Source organism: Wyeomyia smithii, chromosome 2, assembly GCF_029784165.1.
Source record: "Wyeomyia smithii strain HCP4-BCI-WySm-NY-G18 chromosome 2, ASM2978416v1, whole genome shotgun sequence".
NCBI lineage: Eukaryota > Metazoa > Arthropoda > Insecta > Diptera > Culicidae > Wyeomyia > Wyeomyia smithii.
The window spans coordinates 233,913,844-233,931,341 of NC_073695.1; the positions used below are offsets into that span (position 1 = coordinate 233,913,844).

Here is a 17,498-nt window from a genome sequence, read left to right on the forward strand (position 1 = left end):
CCAATATTGAATATTTTTGGCTACTACCGAACCGTCAAAATATCATTTCAGAGTACAAGTCATTCTGGTCGTGATTACAAGACGCCTCTCGTCGCCCTCGACAGCTGTCGGTGTGTTTGGTTTGTCAATTAGTACTTATGTTTGTATTTAATTTTCAATACTCGCAAAAAACGGTAAACAACTTTCCAACAGATTTTTATTAGTTTAGTTTAATTATCTATACACTACGCGCCGTACCATTTTTGCTTCATTTGGCTTTCAACAAACTGTAACTGGTATTATTATTTCTTGTATTTTGTTATAACGCGCACAGGTTTTATCAGCATAGACTGACTGTTCTTATAGCATATAATTTTAACAACGATGTGTCGAATTACTCGATTGAAGTTTACATGCAAAATTATTTGTTGTTGAAAACATCTTCCTCCAAAAGCAAGTGGAAGTAAATCGTACTCTAGAGGAAGAGCAGAAAGTGAAAATAGATCAAGGGCACAGATTTGAGAAAAGTTTAAAAGTTAATTTTTTACCGAAGACTGGTCTAGCATTGCAACACTAGAGTAACTTTTTACCTATCTTTACTTTTGTAACTTTATTTCCTGTACTGGTTATTTCCTGTAAACTTTCTAATACGCGAGAAAAACTGTATCCTCTCTATTGCATCCAACTGTTCTGCTGTGTGATTTATTATTGTCTTTGGCTTCGGAATATCGCTCGCGACTTTCTTTACCGTTTATTTTTTTTTTTCTTTTATTGTGCCTGTGTGTTGTGTTATTGCATTTGACAAGTGCAGGTATCCCAACGAAATGCATTTACAAATGAAAGTGAAAAACTGAGTCTTGTTCAGAGTCAAATTCGAATCAAACCGTCAATACAGTTTACTGTTAGCGCGAGTAGCTGAAATACAACTTCCGGTGGTAATGTGTACGATGGTAAATTTCTGTTTGAAGGGTAATTCTGAAGGGTTCAACAATCATTTTATCGTTCCCGTAATAACCGGGTGTCTGCTTATAAAGTATTAACTTTATTCAACATGGAAGTTATGACGGAAATTCTAATACTTTAATTACAAACTTACTTGTGATTTTTTTTATTCAACTCAAGCTTATTTCAATTGGCACTAATTGCTGCAGCATGGCTAGCCGCTTGTCTGGTCCAAGGAAAGGGATGTTCGGTTTATCACGTATAGATAGAAAATGTCTAAACACTGGTAGAAGTATTTCTGCGGGTTTCGAATATTATTGGTACAAGATATGATGACTTCGTTCTTATCTTATTTTATCATAATAGGATCTAGTTTCTTCTAATAGGTACACATTAGAATAAATTTTACTTTAGTCTATTACTCATTAGTAGTGGTATAAATATCTGGTCGTATTCAGTGGGGCGTTTTGTTCCCGTTGTTTGTTGATAGATTTTATTTTACTCTCAATGGTACATGGTTTCATGGTTTGCTTAGCTCGATTGAAAGAAAGAACAGAAAGGTTGAAAGAGAGTAGAGAAATACATTCGTTCTCGGTCTACCTCGAATCGTCCCAAGCATCGAGTAGGCGACCTTTCGTACTAACCTAAATGTAAAAATGTGATCTATCTAAAAAAATAAGATCTCTACATTTTGGGTTCCTACATCTTAGTGACTACAGGTTTCCTTACTATTAAACATAATAATCAACAATGTTGTTCTTGCTGAACTGCGACAACGAGAGAGCAGCAGCAGCAGTGGTGGAAGATGTTGCAGGAGCTGCAGCAGCTGCCGTCACGGTGGATGTCGTCGAAGAGGCTAACGACGTCGTCGAGGAAGCAGACGGTGGCGTTCGGAGCTGTCCGGATGACGATGCTGACAAGCAAGGATTTGGATTCTGACCGGCCATTGCTAAAGCTTCCGTAATGTTGCTGGAAATAGTGATACCATTGGCTTGCTGTTGCTGCTTTAGCTGCTGCAAACTGTTGGCGGAGCTGGAAGTAGAGAACTTCAGCAGCGAGTTAGCAGTCAGTGAACCGGAAAGACCGGATTTTTTGGCCACCTTCGTCAGCAGGGAGCAGCTGCTGAACGAAGCAGAATTCTTGACGTGCGTGGTCTTGCTAATACTGAGCGGGACAGTACAGGCGGTATTAAACGAGGCAGATCGCTGTACGGGAGTTCCACCGTCTGATGATTCACCTTCTCCTTTGATCTGTTGTGCTTGCTGCTGCTGCTGCTGTTGCTGTTGCTGCGATTGTTGCGACTGTGGTCGGGCCGAACTCGCTGTGGACACTAGCGACGACGAAGAAGAATAGTTCGAGCTGGTCGAAACGGACTTATAAACGTCCTTCACCGGTGAGAAGGAGGCAATATAGTAGTTATTCTTGCTCGACATCAGACTGCTCGGTATCGGGGATGAGGATCCGGTCGAAGAGACGGAGCAGGCTGCCGAGATCAGCCGCTGCTAGGAGGTGGACGTGGTCGAGCTGCGCGTTGACGTAGGCGAATCCGAGCCGGCGGTGCTGTTGACATTACTCAGCAGTTGCTGATGTGAAGCAACTTCGGACCCGGCTCCGGAAGTCGTGGTGCTGCTGGTTGTGCTGCTGCTGTGCGTGCTGTCGGGATACGAGGTATAGGGAGTCTTCGTCGTCTGGAAGGAAGCAGTCAGATCAAATTAGTGCGATGAACAAGACAATCGAAAAACAATCACACGACGAAGGGTGCTTCTGTTTGCTGAGTATTTTTTTCTCAGGAAATGGAGACGCACTGTTGCCTACTGCAACGAATGACTATCGAGCGTCCTCACGACAAAATTTGATCCATTTTGCTCACAAAATACGTAAGTACTACGATGAGTTCTAATTTTTAGTTTAAGCGATGAAGGTTATTGGGACAGATGGAAAGGCAAACGTACGCTGGGAATCAAACACTGAGATAGATTTTTTTATTTACCAAGGCAGGGAAACCCCTTTAAGCTTCATCGCGTCCCTGAAAGTATAGAATGAAAAGGCGAAATAGGCTAAGGCACGCTTTCGATTGGTCTCACACAAGGTGGAGTTAGTGTGCATTCATCACATTCCATTCTGTTTATTAGAATCATGCGGCTGTAAAATTATTCGACATTGAAAATATGTGTTTTTTTTTTTTTTAAAGAGATGCATTTGTGCTTCAGTCGAGCGAATCTGTTGGGTGTTTAATAGCAATGCACATTCATGTCAGTATAGATTAACAATGAAACAGTGCAATCTCGCAAATAGGTAGTAAACAATAGTCTACCGTCGATGTTTGAACAATAACTGATTTCCAACATAACTCATCATTAGCAGAATGATATAAAAATTAGCATTGAAAATCAATGAATTTCGTTTTTCGATGAACTATCTTCTTGGATTTTTAGATTGAAAATATTAATTTCAACGAACCTATTTAGTGAGTTAGTAATGACATAAAGTTTTCCGCGTTTAACGTTACGATTTTTTTTTGTGATTAGTCACAAACGTTCAACATACAAAGCAAACAGACACAACAGTGAACGTTAGCACGGTTCGTGTTAAATTTATGTGTTATAACAAACTTACAGCCGCCATCGGATTGCTAGTGACATGATTAGTGTTAGCTGAGTAGGAGGAAGCACTTGTGGCGTGTGAGTGGTAGCTGTAATGCTGCTGGTTGACATCCTTGCTAGTGGTGGTAGTAGTACTAGTGGTAGCAATGGTATTTACAACAGCAGTATTATTAACGGAACCAGCAGCGGATGCAGCGGACTTTGGCGATGACGGAAGCTGTCGCTGTGGGGGAAGATGTTCCTGACCTGAGTCACCCATCGGGCACACGTACTCGCTCCACTCGTCCCCGGTGAGCCCCTTGGAGCTCTTTTTGCGCTTCAACGAAAACTGCGACTTTTTGGGCGTCTACAAGAAACAATAAATCACTTACAAAATGATAAAACAAGTCTTAATGTTAAAAAGTAACCTTAATTTTAGCTGCCAACGTTAGCGGTTGAAATCCGAGCGTATTTTCCGCATCCCGCTTGACTTGAATAATGTCCCTACCAAGCAGCTCCTTGAAGTGTGTGGCCAGATGCCTTCGCAGCAACGTTTTACTCGGTGGAATGCTGAGCAACTCAGCCATCAGTTCGGCAGTGAATTTAACCTCGTACATCATCAGGGCGCCATGAACTCCGGCACCGCGAAGATTCGGCGCATACTCCGAGAGATCGACGGCCCTCAGCCATTCCATTATCCGATGGCAGGACCACAGCTGCACCTCATCCTTTATGCCACACGATTCATCCGTTATAGAGCGTCGGATTAAACACTCCGGGTTCCACTTTTGCTCTCTCATCAGCTGAATACCCCGCCGGATACTGGCCACATGCAGACAGGAAGTTACATGGAGGGTGACTAGATCGTCCATGGTCAGTTTGTGCAACATGCGTCCATCCATTCGGGCGGCAGTGAAGCTATCTTTGTGCTGGGGTAAACCTACGTCATCCAACCATCGAATAACCTGTGAAAAAATTAAAATTTTCATTAAAGACTCCTCAAGAATTCAGCTTCATATCCTACCCAAGGTGTATCCAACTTTCCGGCATTCTTAAACAACACATCACTATCATCACTTCCCGTGAAATCGATCACCGCCAACACAATCTTCTTCCTATGCAGGGGATTTTTAATGTTCAATTCTTTTTCAATGTCCACCGGAGAAGCTTGGGCGAGTTCGGCTGCTCCGCCCACCTTCAGCCACCGTCGTAGATCCTCCTCGTACATGTTGAGCCCGAGCTGTTCGAACCACTGGCACAACACATCCAAACTCCACTCCCGGAACGGTTTGTCCGGCTTTCGGAACTCCGTACTCCAACCTAAACGTCCACCGGCAGTGGCTCGGATGCCGCCCCGTCTAAAATCGCCCTCCATTGGTGCGTCCTCCAGGGTGCCACTGTTGCTGCGTTTGATTTTGCCAAAGATATTTCGCAAGCCTTTCAGATTTTTGTGACTCATCGATGGGGACGGCGAAGGTTGCGGTGTGTAGCTCCGTTGGCTGGCCTGTCCGTCAGTGCGGTCACTGGAAATCGTTCCGGAGTCTGCTGTGGAGATGAGATGAAATCGAAAATTTTAGAAACGAGTTGAAATTACCGCTCCGATAATTAAATCCATCAACAAAGCGAACAACAGCTTGGATCTGATGGTGTTGCTAATCCTGTTGTTGCGGTTAGCGGCCAAACTGGAGACACTTCAAACTAATGGGATGCTTTTAATGTGGACAACGATCCGACTTGGGACAGTGGATTAAATTTCTGAACTACAGGAGCTAAATCGAAACAAACGCCAGAGGGTTAATTTTGAATTACGTTTGTTCTTGGTCCTGATCTTCATCCTTTGTCTCATCGAAGTCGCGACCAAGAACAAAGTTTAACTGTACAAAACCAAACGTGTGTTAATCAATCACTAACAACCAAACCAGGAATGGGAGGGAAAAAAAGGGAGAGGGACACGTTTCGAGTGAAGACACAACTGAAAATGAAGACACAACTGAAAGCCACGATGATGCAGTTAGGCGTCGCGGAAAAACAAAAACAAAGAACCTAGATTTGGAACGGAATATCCACGCAGTTGATCGCCAACGGCGGTAGACGGGAAGAAAACATTTTTCTGCGAACGAAAACCCGCATCCAGAATGGGAGTGCTCTTGGCTGCCAGTTGAGTGTTTTGTGATGACTTTGGAGCATCACTTTGAGCCACCGTTCCGGTGGGTGGTTCCGTAGTCGCTCGTTCCTGATGATCTTGGTCGAGATCGATCAACTGTTCACGGGACGACCCAACCGGAGGTTCCGTGCAGTGAATATTCTGTGCCGAAGCGAAAGTCGGTCTGGTTTGTTTCAAATTTGAGCTGAGCGCACTGGACAGCGATAGAGCATTCATCGATGCGGACATATTAAAAGCTGCATCACCGCTAACATTGGAATCCGCTACTGAAGGTGCGATTGCTGGAAGGAAAGCAGAATCGGTCGGTGCAGGAGGGACCGTTTCAGCTTTAGAATTAAGAATAATGATATTTCTTTCTAGTGAGGTTAGACATTTACCAAATGCTACGTTGCGCCTCAGATTGGCGTTGGCGTCGGTGGCGTCAGAGGAACCGTTGACGGGTGCACTGGCCCCGGAACTACTACCGCTTGATCCGCTGGCGGTGGACAGTGTCGTCGCGAAGGCTTGCCGTGGAAGACTGCTGTAGTGTAGATCCACTCGCTGCCGGTAGGAAGCTGGTGGGGTCTAAAAACAAATTCCAAATTAGTTGACTGAAGCCTTTCAGGTTTTTATGAAGCAAACTTTTGGTGTAATAGGACTAGGTGAGGTGGCCCCGGCTTGCTGGGGCAGACTACCGTGGCTACCGTGATGCAGTGGTGATGTGTTGACTGAGTTCCCGGGTGTTGAGGTGACAAGGCGCCCACTACCGAGTGGCGCTGTCCGCCGCAGAAGACTCGCCGTGATGTTGCTGCTGTTATTGTTCAACAAATTGGTGAGCAAGCTACCGTTGGTAAGCGGGGTACCGTTAACCAAACTGGTTCGTAATTCTAGATTTTCTCGTTCCAAGGCCGCTTGCTGCAGTTTTAGTTCGCTCATGGCCGACATGAGTTCTAGTTTTTGCGTTTCCAGCGAAGATCTGGAGAGCATTTCCTTGGTGGAAAGAGTGAAGAGAAAAAAATATAATGGTTAGAAGAGGTAAAAATTGTTGTCGTTTCTAGAGAGGAAGCTTGCGTTAGTATGAAAGGGAAGTTAAGTAATCAAATTGTTAGAATTATGTTAAGATTAAATTCGTTACTATTTTACAGCTAGACATGCAAAAAGTATACTTTAGTATTTCATTATATAACAGCTTATGAAAAAGGCAATATTAAACACTGGTGTTAAAATGACATTCAAGCGTTATCTTTCAAGTGTTGCTGAAATCGATATGAAAGACCTTGGTGAATAAAATGGTCAGATGCAAAAATGTCAAAAACTATCAAATCTGAAAACACTGTCACAATTGTTAAATCCATCAAAATCGTAGAAACTTGCGTAAATGTAAAGCAATATCAAATAACCTCGAATGATATCAAACAATGTAAATAATATTACATAATGTCAAAAGTATTCAACAATCTCAAAAGTTGTCCATTAGGTCAAAATATATGAAAATGACAAACTTAAAAGAATATTAACGAATTACTAACTTAAAACAAAGACGATGTACAGTTTTATTACTAGACTCTGCGAACCTCTACGGGATCAAGTATCCAAGCTTTCTCAGCTGACTTTTAAATTTGAATTTTCGAGCGTCAACCAAAAAATATAAAATATTTTCAGTTTCATGGTATAGACCGCTCCGATAATTATAATAGCACTTACGATCAACCGTCATTTCGAATAACGTGCAGTATTCAACCAAACGTTGGCTGTGTCCTGTTGTTTACATCCAAAAGAAACAGATGTTGTATTTTTTTCTAACATTTAGTGCGAAATTTTGAAAATGCGTGGCCTTTCTCCCGAGCAAAGAAAGCGAATTGTGCACAAATGGGGCACCGTGAGTGGTCTTTCTATAAGAAAATTAGCCAGAGAAGAAGGCATTGCGGAAGTATTGTGGAGAGTGCACATTTACTGATGCCCCAAGACGTGGTAGAAAACCCGGGCCTGTTGATCCCACAATGGACAAAAAGGTTAAGGAATACTACAAGCGGCATCCTTCAGTGTCAGTACGAGATGTGGCGAGAAAGCTTGGAACCACGGCGAGTAACGTTATGCGTGCCAAGGGAAAAATAAGTCTGCAGACCCGTCGGAAGCAGAAGCAGCCAAAACGAAATCCAAAACAAGCTGAATCTGTGAAACCGAGAGCTCGGAAGCTTTATGACAAACTTCTAACCAAAAAAATGGGGTGTGTTATCATGGATGACGAAACCTACATAAAACTGGACTATAAGACTCTGCCAGGACCGCAATATTATACATCACCGAAGGGAAAGGATGTCCCTGGACCAGTGAAAGCCATTTACACCGAAAAATTCGGCAAGAAGGTAATGGTTTGGCAGGCCATTTGTGAATGTGGGAAAATATTTCGTCCATTCATTACGAATGACACAATGAATGGTAAAATTTACGTGAAAGAGTGTTTGCAGAAAAGGTTGTTACCCATGTTTAAGCAGCATAACAATCCTCCAATCTTTTGGCCCGATCTTGCTTCCTGCCATTACTCTAAGGATGCACTAGGGTGGTATAAAACAAAAAATGTCACATGTGTCTCAAAGGAGATGATTCCTCCAAACTGCCCTGAAATTCGCCCTATTGAAACTTTTTGGGCTTTGACCAAGGCAAAGCTGAGGAAATATGTCAAACCAGCGGACAATGTTGAAAAGTTTAAAAAAGATTGGCTTAAAGTGGTAAAAATGGTCGGAGAACACACTGTGCAAAAGCTTATGAGTAGTGTTAAGAGAAAAGTTAGAGAATTCGCGTATCCTACGAAAAATAATCCCAACTTGAATTGAAACTGGAAAGAAAACACTTGTTATCTATATTTAAGAATAAAATGACCCGAAAAATCCTGTTTTTTTTGTTTTATTCAAGAAAGAAGATGTATTTATAATTTTCGGAACAGTCTATACGATGATTGTTTATTTAAATTCTGAAAGTGCACCGTCGAAATTTGATTCTGCTTCAAAAAATCATACCGAGTAGCTCTGATTCGAAATTTTGGTCAACTAAAGACTCTTCATTGTGTAGATCAATTTAATAAAAAATGTAACAATTTTAATATTTTTTAAGGTTATTTTTCGCAACTCTCAGAGCCGTAATCCGCCAACACGTGACAGTCACTCTTTTGTCGCCTGTTGGCTGCTGTAACAGGAGCCTGTTGCAGAAGACGCACAGACAGCAAATCCCAGCGTCGCCGCTGATGGCAACAGTCCTGGTCTGGTCACAAGTTCCGATGGGTCTATGATGCCTAGATTCTTGTTCTAGTCAATACAAACGGTAAGTTGATCTATTGCAAGTCAAATCCTAGGACTAATCCTAGGAAGATAATTGCATCTTGAACAGAAATATTAAATTTGTTTCCATTACAGAACTCATCCAAATGGATTAAGCCGGTAGAAGTCCCAATGACAAACAAGAGACGATCGTTGTCTGCGCCTATTTTCTGTGTGACGTAGACGAAATACCGCCATCCGAAGTCGCAGCGCTTGTGGGGTTCTGCCGAGACATCATTATGTCATTCATCATAGGCTGGGATGCCAACGCTCAATTCAGATGTCAACAAACGAGGTAAGTCCCTGCTTGAATACCTTACTTCTAACAACGTTGATGTATGCAATATAGGGAACGAACCAACTTTCACAAATGCTATTAGACAAAAGGTCTTAGATCTCACTCTATGTAGCGCCTCGGAGTCAAAAGCTGGCATTTTTCTGATGAACCCAGTTTATCAGACCATAAACACATTAAATTTGACATTGAGGGTATTCCTCTTAGAAGGAAACAGCCCAGGAATTCATTGAAGCTACAGAGCGTTTCAAAATAATGTACTTTTTTTCAAAAAAAAAAGACAAAATACGTCAGTACGCCAAGCTTTGAAAAGTCATACAAAATTCAGATTTCATGATATTGCGCCCAAATTTTGGATTCAGACACTTGAATGTTATAGCAATAAAGGAAAAATATTATGAAACAGCTAACGAAAACAAAAATATTTTGGCTGATGGCCAGCGATTCCCCACTGTGCATTGAAGCCACATCCTAAACGTTTTCGAATTCAATATTATAGGAAGATTCACAACTCACCATGGGTGCGTATTATGCAGATAGTTCGATTTTATACTGTTTTTACCGCACCCCAGAGCGATGAGAACGGTAACGCAATGCTCAGTTCACTTCTCTTGCGTGCGCGGATGAGAAATTTTCAAGAGTTTCACTGGGTTTTTGCTCTGTCAAATTAGGAGCGTTTTTTCGACAGAGAAACTATTACTCTGCGCTCTCTCTACAGCATATGGTGTGATGCACATTGAATGTAAGCTCACAGTTGTTAAGAGGGAAGAAAACTGTTTTCTCTTTAAGATGAAGATGAGTAAACCAAAGCCTGGTGAAGGCTAACTCTGCTTTTACTAAGTCAACCAAGTCGTTAAAAATTAGGGGGTGCACTAAGAACACTCGCCCTTCTCCTTGAGGCAATGTCTAACGGTAGTCTCGGGGAGACTCGCGTTCAAGAAAAATGGAGAAACGTAGAGGACTAAAAAAGAAACCACTGCAACTCTTCAATGGAGACGCTTGGTAACCGAAATGCTCGATGGAGACGCATTTGATATATTTAGTGAACACTATAGATTAACCCATCCCCACGGGTGATGCCGTATGGCATCACCTGACATCTAAAATTAGAATACAGTTCAACAGTTGTACTTGAAGTTTTGAACAGTGAAGCTGTTAAATACGGTTAGAGAACAGATTAAGCTTTCATATGATATACAGTTTCTGCCAATAGTATATGTAGTTGATAAGTAACAAGGGTTTGATGGTATTTTTTCGAGGCAAAATTCGATTTCTCATCGCGGGGAGAGAGTTAAAACATTTCTATCTCCAAAATAGAAAAATCTCTCCGTCATCATTTGACATTGTGTGCCAAATAAGCTGAGAAATTAAAATCTAAATCAAACGATAGAAACTTCGAGGTCTTAAACCATCCCAAATGGCCATGAATTAATTTGTCCTCCTCCAAGGTGAACCAAATTCCGACTCTACGTACAGTACTTTTCAACATACCTCCTACGTTCGTCAGCTTAGTCTCTTAGGTCTAAGAACCTTGGAGATGTTTTTGTGAATTTCATTAACTATTTATGGGGTGGTTGGCCCCGTTTAAACTTTGCTATCCCATATTTCATGGATCCAAGGGAGGGCCACTCTCCACAGAGTGGAACCAAATTCAGTTCTTGTTTTGGTAGAAGTTATTTCTAAGAGTAGTATTTTACATAACGATGATCAATATTTCCACTGGCTTCGAATGCACCTTCACAAGCCAGAGCGTTTCAAACTTAAGTTTTCTAAGTTTACCACTCTTAAAAAAAATCCAGTCAGTTATCAAAATTTGCTGCCGTTGTAATCACCGAAACTGCAATCAAAATGTGTCGTTGATTTCCTTATGACCATTGCCAAACATTTGTCCAAGAGATTCATTTCATGCCATGAGCTAGAATACATAATTTTGCTCGACAATCTCACTCGTTCTCTATTTAGTCATACAGTGTCCTGTAAGCCGTCGCACAGTATGTTCAACAGCGATAGCCGCAGTTATTGTAACATATAAGCATCATCGTTGTTGGAATTATTTTCAGTTAGAACAAACGTCGATCACATGCAATTGTGTTCGGGAGCAGGGTAGATCAAGATTTCAACTCTAGCAAAAATCACTCCAATGGACAGCGACAGTATCAGAGCGGCGCTAAAATATGCATAACAAATTCTCGGTTAGGAGGACACAACACAGACGAGAAACCAGTCCGGCAGGAAGCTTCTCGGTTTCCACATTAAAAATTCACATGCAAATAGAAGCAGTTTTTCGGTGGCTACCGCAACAAAAAAATAAACCGTCTGGTGGCAGATTCCTGCCGCTTCTCAAAGCACAATTTTTATTACCCATATGGGGCCTACTACAGTGCAGTGTCGTGAACTGCTACCAAGTTGTACGAGCAGGTTCTACTAGAATACTAGAGTTTAAGTTTTCCCCATTCGATAATACTCCTTTTAGTAATTTGGCCATCAGAGAAGCGGTTGTCAGCCGACCCGCTATGCAAATGTGAATTCCTAATTTTTCTCGTTTAGTGGCGTGCAACCAAGCCTGTACTTGTACTAAGGTTTTTTTGCTTCAACAAAAACTTTAATTTTCTCTGTTTGTCCGGCACGAAATGAGCATTTTTTCCACATTTTATCTTCCGGAGAAGGTCAACTTTCTGGAAATAAAAATAAAATAATCTAGCTAGATTGGAAAAGGCTTCAACAAGTTTCTAAAATGGGAAGATTCATGGTTCACAATCGGAGTCGACCGCCAGTTTAACGTAACAAAAACAGATTCTCTTGCAAAGAAAACAATTTGTTTACCTTACCCACGGATCATTTCGCTGTCAGCAAACAGACGAACGGGAGTTCGGCTGTGATTTTTTTGCTTTGTTTGGGTTGCTTCTTTTCAGTTATGAGCTTCTTCGGGTGAGCGTAAAAGCCCCTGCTTTTTTCTCTCAGAACTTTTATCGATGCGGTAATGTTTTAACGGACAGATTTGAGGCAGTAATTTGGTGGAGAAAAAAAAATGATAAATGCGTTTGTTATCGCGCGTTAACGTCAGTGTTCAAGTTTGTAAATTTGTTTTTCAACGCCTTGAAATGCACGTTAATTAACGCACATTTTATGGTTTTCATCGCAATATTTACATTCGTGGCGCAGACGGCATTTACGCGGGTTCTTCACCGTGACGCAATTAAAAAAATCCGACTGTGTTAAGCAACTCTCAATGCAAGAACGACAAGCAACGACAAAGCTTTGTAGCTAGAGGTATTTTCTAAAGATGCTGAGTTTGTCTTTTTACCACCAACTGTAAGCGATGGCACAGAGGCGTTGTGGTTTTATGAATGCATAAAGTCTAGATTTCTGCGTTTCACAGAGCATAAAATTATTTATGAACTACCGTACTAAAATGTCAAAAATATTATAAGTTTAAAAATGCAATAGTGTGAAAAAATTACGTCAAACCAGTATTTTTTAAATAAATGTTTTCATGCGTAATAATCGATAAATTAAGTAGATACATTGTTAGTCATTCGTACCGTTCCAAAAAGAAAGACAAAGTCATGCATTAGTTAATATAAAATAGCGAACATTAATCATTGTGTAAGCACGATTGTTGAATCAATCTACCGTTAAATATTAAATTGTTAAATTTTAATTGAAACAGTGCTGGATTGATTAATAAATTTGTTAAAAAATATCTTAACCTACGATGGCAACCATCTGACAAACGATTTTTGTTTTATCTACATTCAACAATTACTCAATTTTATACACCAACTGAAAATGCGCTTGCGAACATTTACATGCACGCCTTCGCTTCTACACGTTTTAATTACTTTAAACATAAACTAGCGTATCGAGGGGATGCAAAACATTCACTTCTAAACTAATCCCATTCAATCGTACTATGAATTGACTTCTAGAATTTTTCATTGAACTTTAGCATTCGAAACGATGACACAACTGAATGGAACCTTTTATTTGCCCGGAGAACACAATTTCGGAAGCAATCTCCGGTCTCTACTCTACTAAAAACAGGACGGGAAGTATAACTAGTCCTCCCTTCCAGGCAACTCAAAACAGAGAAAAAAAACATCGATACGATACGAGGATGCACTGCACAGGTCTAGGTCTAGGTCTAGTCTAGAGACAGAGGAGGTAAAAGGTAGGCAACTAAATAGTGAGAAATGAAAAAAATAAAAAATCGCGGTACTTTCTGTTTGTCAATCTGGATGCCAACTGTTTTGGCAAATTGGCTTACTCGCTGCAAAAGATCGTCCGCATTCGACAGCAGCTGGTTTTTCTCGCTCACCGTTCGCTCCAGGTCGGCAATTTTGGTGCTCTGTGACTGTACCTGTTCGGTAAGGACCTTCACCTGCAGGGCCAGTGCCTCTTTGTCGGTCTGCAGCCGGCGGAGACGCTCGTCCGTGTCCTGGCGCTGTTGTTGGGTTAGAAAAAGGAAAGTTTGTTAGTAATTAGAAACATCAACTTTTTTTCGAATGATTTCAAGTTCAGTTATGGTTCTTCGCTACAACAAGGTGCCAACCTGACAGTCTTTTCCCCACATCATTCTGCTGTGATCGCAGGAGCAACACGGTGGTGGTGGTGGAGGTGGATGTGGTTGATAGTAACCACGGTTACAGCAGCCGCTAGGGCAAGTTAGTTCCTGGGAACCGCTAAGAGCTCCATTGCTTCCATATCGGTACAGTTCTTGCTGTCTGCGGTGATAATCAATCAATCGCAGCTCCTCCCGGCTTTGATGATTCCAGTTCCAATAGTAGTGAGGATCCCAGTGTGACACTGGTGGCGGCGGAGGAGGATCCCATATACGAGGACTTTGCCTGCTGCTGTTATTATTGCTACTGTTATGATGATGCTGATGCTGATGACTACTCCCGCTGCTGTTATAATTATTGAAGCTTCCCGAATCCTGCTGATGCTCTTCAAAGATCCAAAATTTATCGTCAGCTGCTTGCTGTCCATGACCACTACGCTTAGGTGTTGCTTTACCTTTCGAGTTCAAACTCAAACTGCTCGACATGGAGTCGGGTTTTTGAAATTCCGATGAAGAGGACTTATCCTTCAGCGAATGAGTGCTACGACTTTTGGAGTCTCGTTCATGGCGATTCGCACCCAGATTGTGCCTCCTACGGTCCAGGCTGCCGGTTACGGGGCGAGGCGGTTTGCCACTGCCGGGAGCTACGGAAGCACCCGTTGCCCCGGACGGCCCAACGTTTGCATTTGTGTCATGGCTTCTCATCGATCGGCCACCGGCGGTTGTATGCGAAGTTGATCTACGATCCGATTCGACGGAGGCCTTCGGAGCTTCGTTCCTAGAGTTGACCCAGGTGAAATCATCGTCACGGCAGGTAGACGTATCTAGAGAAAAGGGATGAAAACAAATTATGCTTTCACAGGGAAATGAACTATGATAAAGAGCAATTTTATTTAGGCCGTCATTAACGAAGTTAAACAAAGCGACCAAAACAGTCGAGTAATTGCTAAAGAGAGCTATTTTGTTCAATTTCAATTGAACCCTTTGCCCCCAGCTGCAATTGTCTGACTCAGGTCGCGCTATGGTTCATCAGTTTGTTTGGCCACGAGGCCAACAATCACCTATACAATCCCGCACCGGGAGTTGAGTTATTTATCCAATAACTTCGCTGCACGAAGCGCATGTTCGCTGTGCGCTGGGCCGTGAAACGCTCTCGGGAAAATTCAATAGGAATTCCTCAATTATGAAACAATGCGCAGCAAATCCAGCAGAAGAAATTTTTTTTCTCCTCCTTCGATTCTAGAGTGCTGGCACTAAGCGCTTTATTGGGCTAGCCAATTGTTGCTAGTTGCCCTGGTATGCTACATGCGCATTGCAATATGGGAAAATTTTGTGAGAAACATAATTTGATTGGAAGTATTTGCTTGATACTGTTTAGTTCGGTCAGTGTCATACCTTGGGACCAATTAGAAGACCGAATTGCTAAAGCAAACACCACAACAAGGTGCGATTTAAACGCAGCGAGCTAACATCGTTTTTATATTCTATTAACGTCTTCATGTATGTACTTGGCACTCACTCGAAATTAAGTCAAGCTGTGAGAATCGTCTTCGGTCTTTTTGGCCGTTTTGTCTGTTTATGAGAACAAGGGTTATTTTTAATGAAAAGTTTCACCAATGCTGTGCACACAAGAAGATTTGTAGGGGTTTGAACCCTTTTAGCAGCAAAAACAAGAACAACAAATTGTTTTTACCTTTTAGGATACAGAAATAACGGACCGTTAATGAGCCTTACGCTGATGACATAGTGAGGCGTAAAATAAAGCGAAGCTTCGCGCGTGAGAGAAGTGGAATAAAAAGAAGCGTCGTCCGATGAAGAATTTTTTTGCTTCTTTAAGGTGAAACGGGACGTGGTCGCGATCAACTCGAATTTTGCAATCTAATTTTTTCTTGATTTATGAAGACTACGTACATAAAACTTTGATCAATTGTTTTCACAACTGTTGCATGCCTGAAGAAGCAATTTGAGTGCTGTTTATTTAGTGGAAGCCGAACTTTTTAAAAATGTATTTTATTTTTTTTTGTTTTTTCAATAACCAAACCAAAACAAAGCAAATATAAAGCACCTGGCGATGAAAGGATTATAGCGAATTTCTTTATTCCACCAGCTCACCTCGTTTTGACCTGGAAGCGCACTAACTGCTGTCAAAACCCTTCTTTATTCGCTCAATTTTGACCCAGTTTTGACCTGCCGTGCTGCCCGAAGCGCACTGTAAAATTTGTCAGCTTCAACCCACCACCGCACGTGCTAAGTTCGTAAACAATTATCTGGCATCTCTTTTTTACTTGCGTCTTAAATGGCGATGACGTTTTATTATTCCTCGGCAGTTTTGCCCGCACACAGTGGAATAAAGAAATTCACTATTAGTCTGAACATGGTATTACAGTGTACGTATACGCGCGTCAAAGCACTGCTCGTTCTGTTTCGCCCCCTCTACCGACGCGTCGTTGCCGTTTCAGTATGACCGGTTTGAGCATTTCACATAGACGTTCTACGAAGCAGATCAGACGCGTTTACGGCGCTTTTTGCTACACTTAGTTTTACGCCCCAATATGTCATCAGCCTTAGGAGAGCTGTTCAAAATGAAGCAAAATGTTATTTTATAGAATTCGGTGATTTCGTTTATCAGAGTACGGACGTCAAATGTATATAGATGGAATAAACCAATTAGTTTTTCAAAAAAAAGGGAAAATAAAAAAAATATTGGGACACTGTTTGAACTGTAAATCGACAATTAACATGTGAACATTTTCATTTTGCTAACAGTTATAAATTAAGAGTAGTGATAAATGCCTTAAATGGGGGACTAATGATTTTTTTTTTCTTAGATTCTCATCAAACAAATTAAAAATTAGAACTAAAATAACAAAGAAAACAGGGTATTATAAAAAAAATATGAACAAATAATCTAAATTCAAAAGAAGATTATAGAAAATAAACAGAATTCAAAAGAATGGTTGAAGAAATATTAAAACATGTCTAAACTGCAGTAACAGGCAGCCATGCAGGCCCGGATTTAAGGGGGGGGGGGAACAAAGGGGGCTAATGCCCCCGGCCTTTCGACACAAGCCCCCCCCCCTAGACTTGAAGACATAGTGTAGACCTTTTTCAATTTTTTGCTTAGCATCTTTCAGCGAAGGCTTGAGTCATTTCAAAATTTTGAATTTCTTACCTCTAATTTTTTTAAGAAAAAAAGACCCGCGAAGAAATCTGTCCCGGGCCCCCCAGCATCAGTTTTGACTGCGTAACAGCGTCAACAATTTCAATAGAGATGTCAACAAAATTATCTACAGTATTCTAATAATTAGAATTTTATTTCCCACAATGGATCAACGATTCTGGTCGCAGTGGGGAAGTTCCATACAGGAAAAAAAAAGTTATCAGCGTTACTATCACGTGTCGTCCCTTTGGAAAACACTGTTTTCCAGCTAAAAAACTTGGTGTTCAAAGCGGGATCGCTTTCGACGGGTTTCGTTATACGGCAAACATTTATTAGTTTCTTTAACTTTTCTTTTCTTTTTAATGAGAGAATACTAGTGAGTTTACATTTCACCGTATATAGCAAAAAATTTTTTAGACGCTCGGTATAGATTTTCTAAATTTTTTTCTGGTTTTTATGATCTTCAGCTTTAGCAAGTAATTTAGCAGTCAAACCAATCTCATTTAACAAACAAAATATTTG

At 41.3% G+C, this 17,498-nt stretch overlaps 2 protein-coding genes across 16 annotated transcripts in view; both read right to left on the minus strand.

Annotated features, from left to right (window-relative positions):
* Positions 1–17,498, minus strand: part of LOC129725608 (liprin-beta-2) — a 162,037-nt gene that overhangs the window by 217 nt on the left and 144,322 nt on the right. For 4 of the 15 annotated variants that reach the window (XM_055681621.1, XM_055681622.1, XM_055681625.1 and 1 more), the window contains 9 exons: positions 13,808–14,640; positions 13,475–13,699; positions 6,289–6,636; positions 6,045–6,231; positions 5,547–5,948; positions 4,528–5,048; positions 3,932–4,468; positions 3,538–3,870; positions 1–2,609 (listed from right to left, as the gene is read on the minus strand). The exon at positions 1–2,609 is cut by the window's left edge and continues 217 nt beyond it. In XM_055681621.1, coding sequence (XP_055537596.1) covers positions 2,424–2,609; positions 3,538–3,870; positions 3,932–4,468; positions 4,528–5,048; positions 5,547–5,948; positions 6,045–6,231; positions 6,289–6,636; positions 13,475–13,699; positions 13,808–14,640 — 3,572 coding nt within the window. In that variant the 3' untranslated portion in view covers positions 1–2,423. Of the gene's footprint in view, positions 2,610–2,911; positions 2,948–3,537; positions 3,871–3,931; positions 4,469–4,527; positions 5,049–5,546; positions 5,949–6,044; positions 6,232–6,288; positions 6,637–13,474; positions 13,700–13,807; positions 14,641–17,498 lie in introns of all 15 variants that reach the window. The other 11 variants (XM_055681626.1, XM_055681629.1, XM_055681632.1 and 8 more) reach the window with 11 other exon arrangements.
* LOC129720468 (uncharacterized) lies at positions 1,653–2,354 on the minus strand. The gene is made up of 2 exons (XM_055671956.1): positions 2,203–2,354; positions 1,653–2,085 (listed from the first exon to the last, which is right to left on the minus strand). The coding sequence occupies exons 1-2, from the start codon at positions 2,352–2,354 to the stop codon at positions 1,653–1,655; spliced, it is 585 nt and encodes a 194-aa protein (XP_055527931.1).

Coding starts and splice junctions, on each gene's coding strand:
- LOC129720468 (XM_055671956.1), bottom strand. CDS start 2,354: ATGTCGAGCAAGAATAACTACTATATTGCCTCCTTCTCACCGGTGAAG. Junction 2,086..2,202: donor TCGCAACAATCGCAGCAACA/GCAACAGCAGCA, acceptor TGTCCCGCTCAG/TATTAGCAAGACCACGCACG.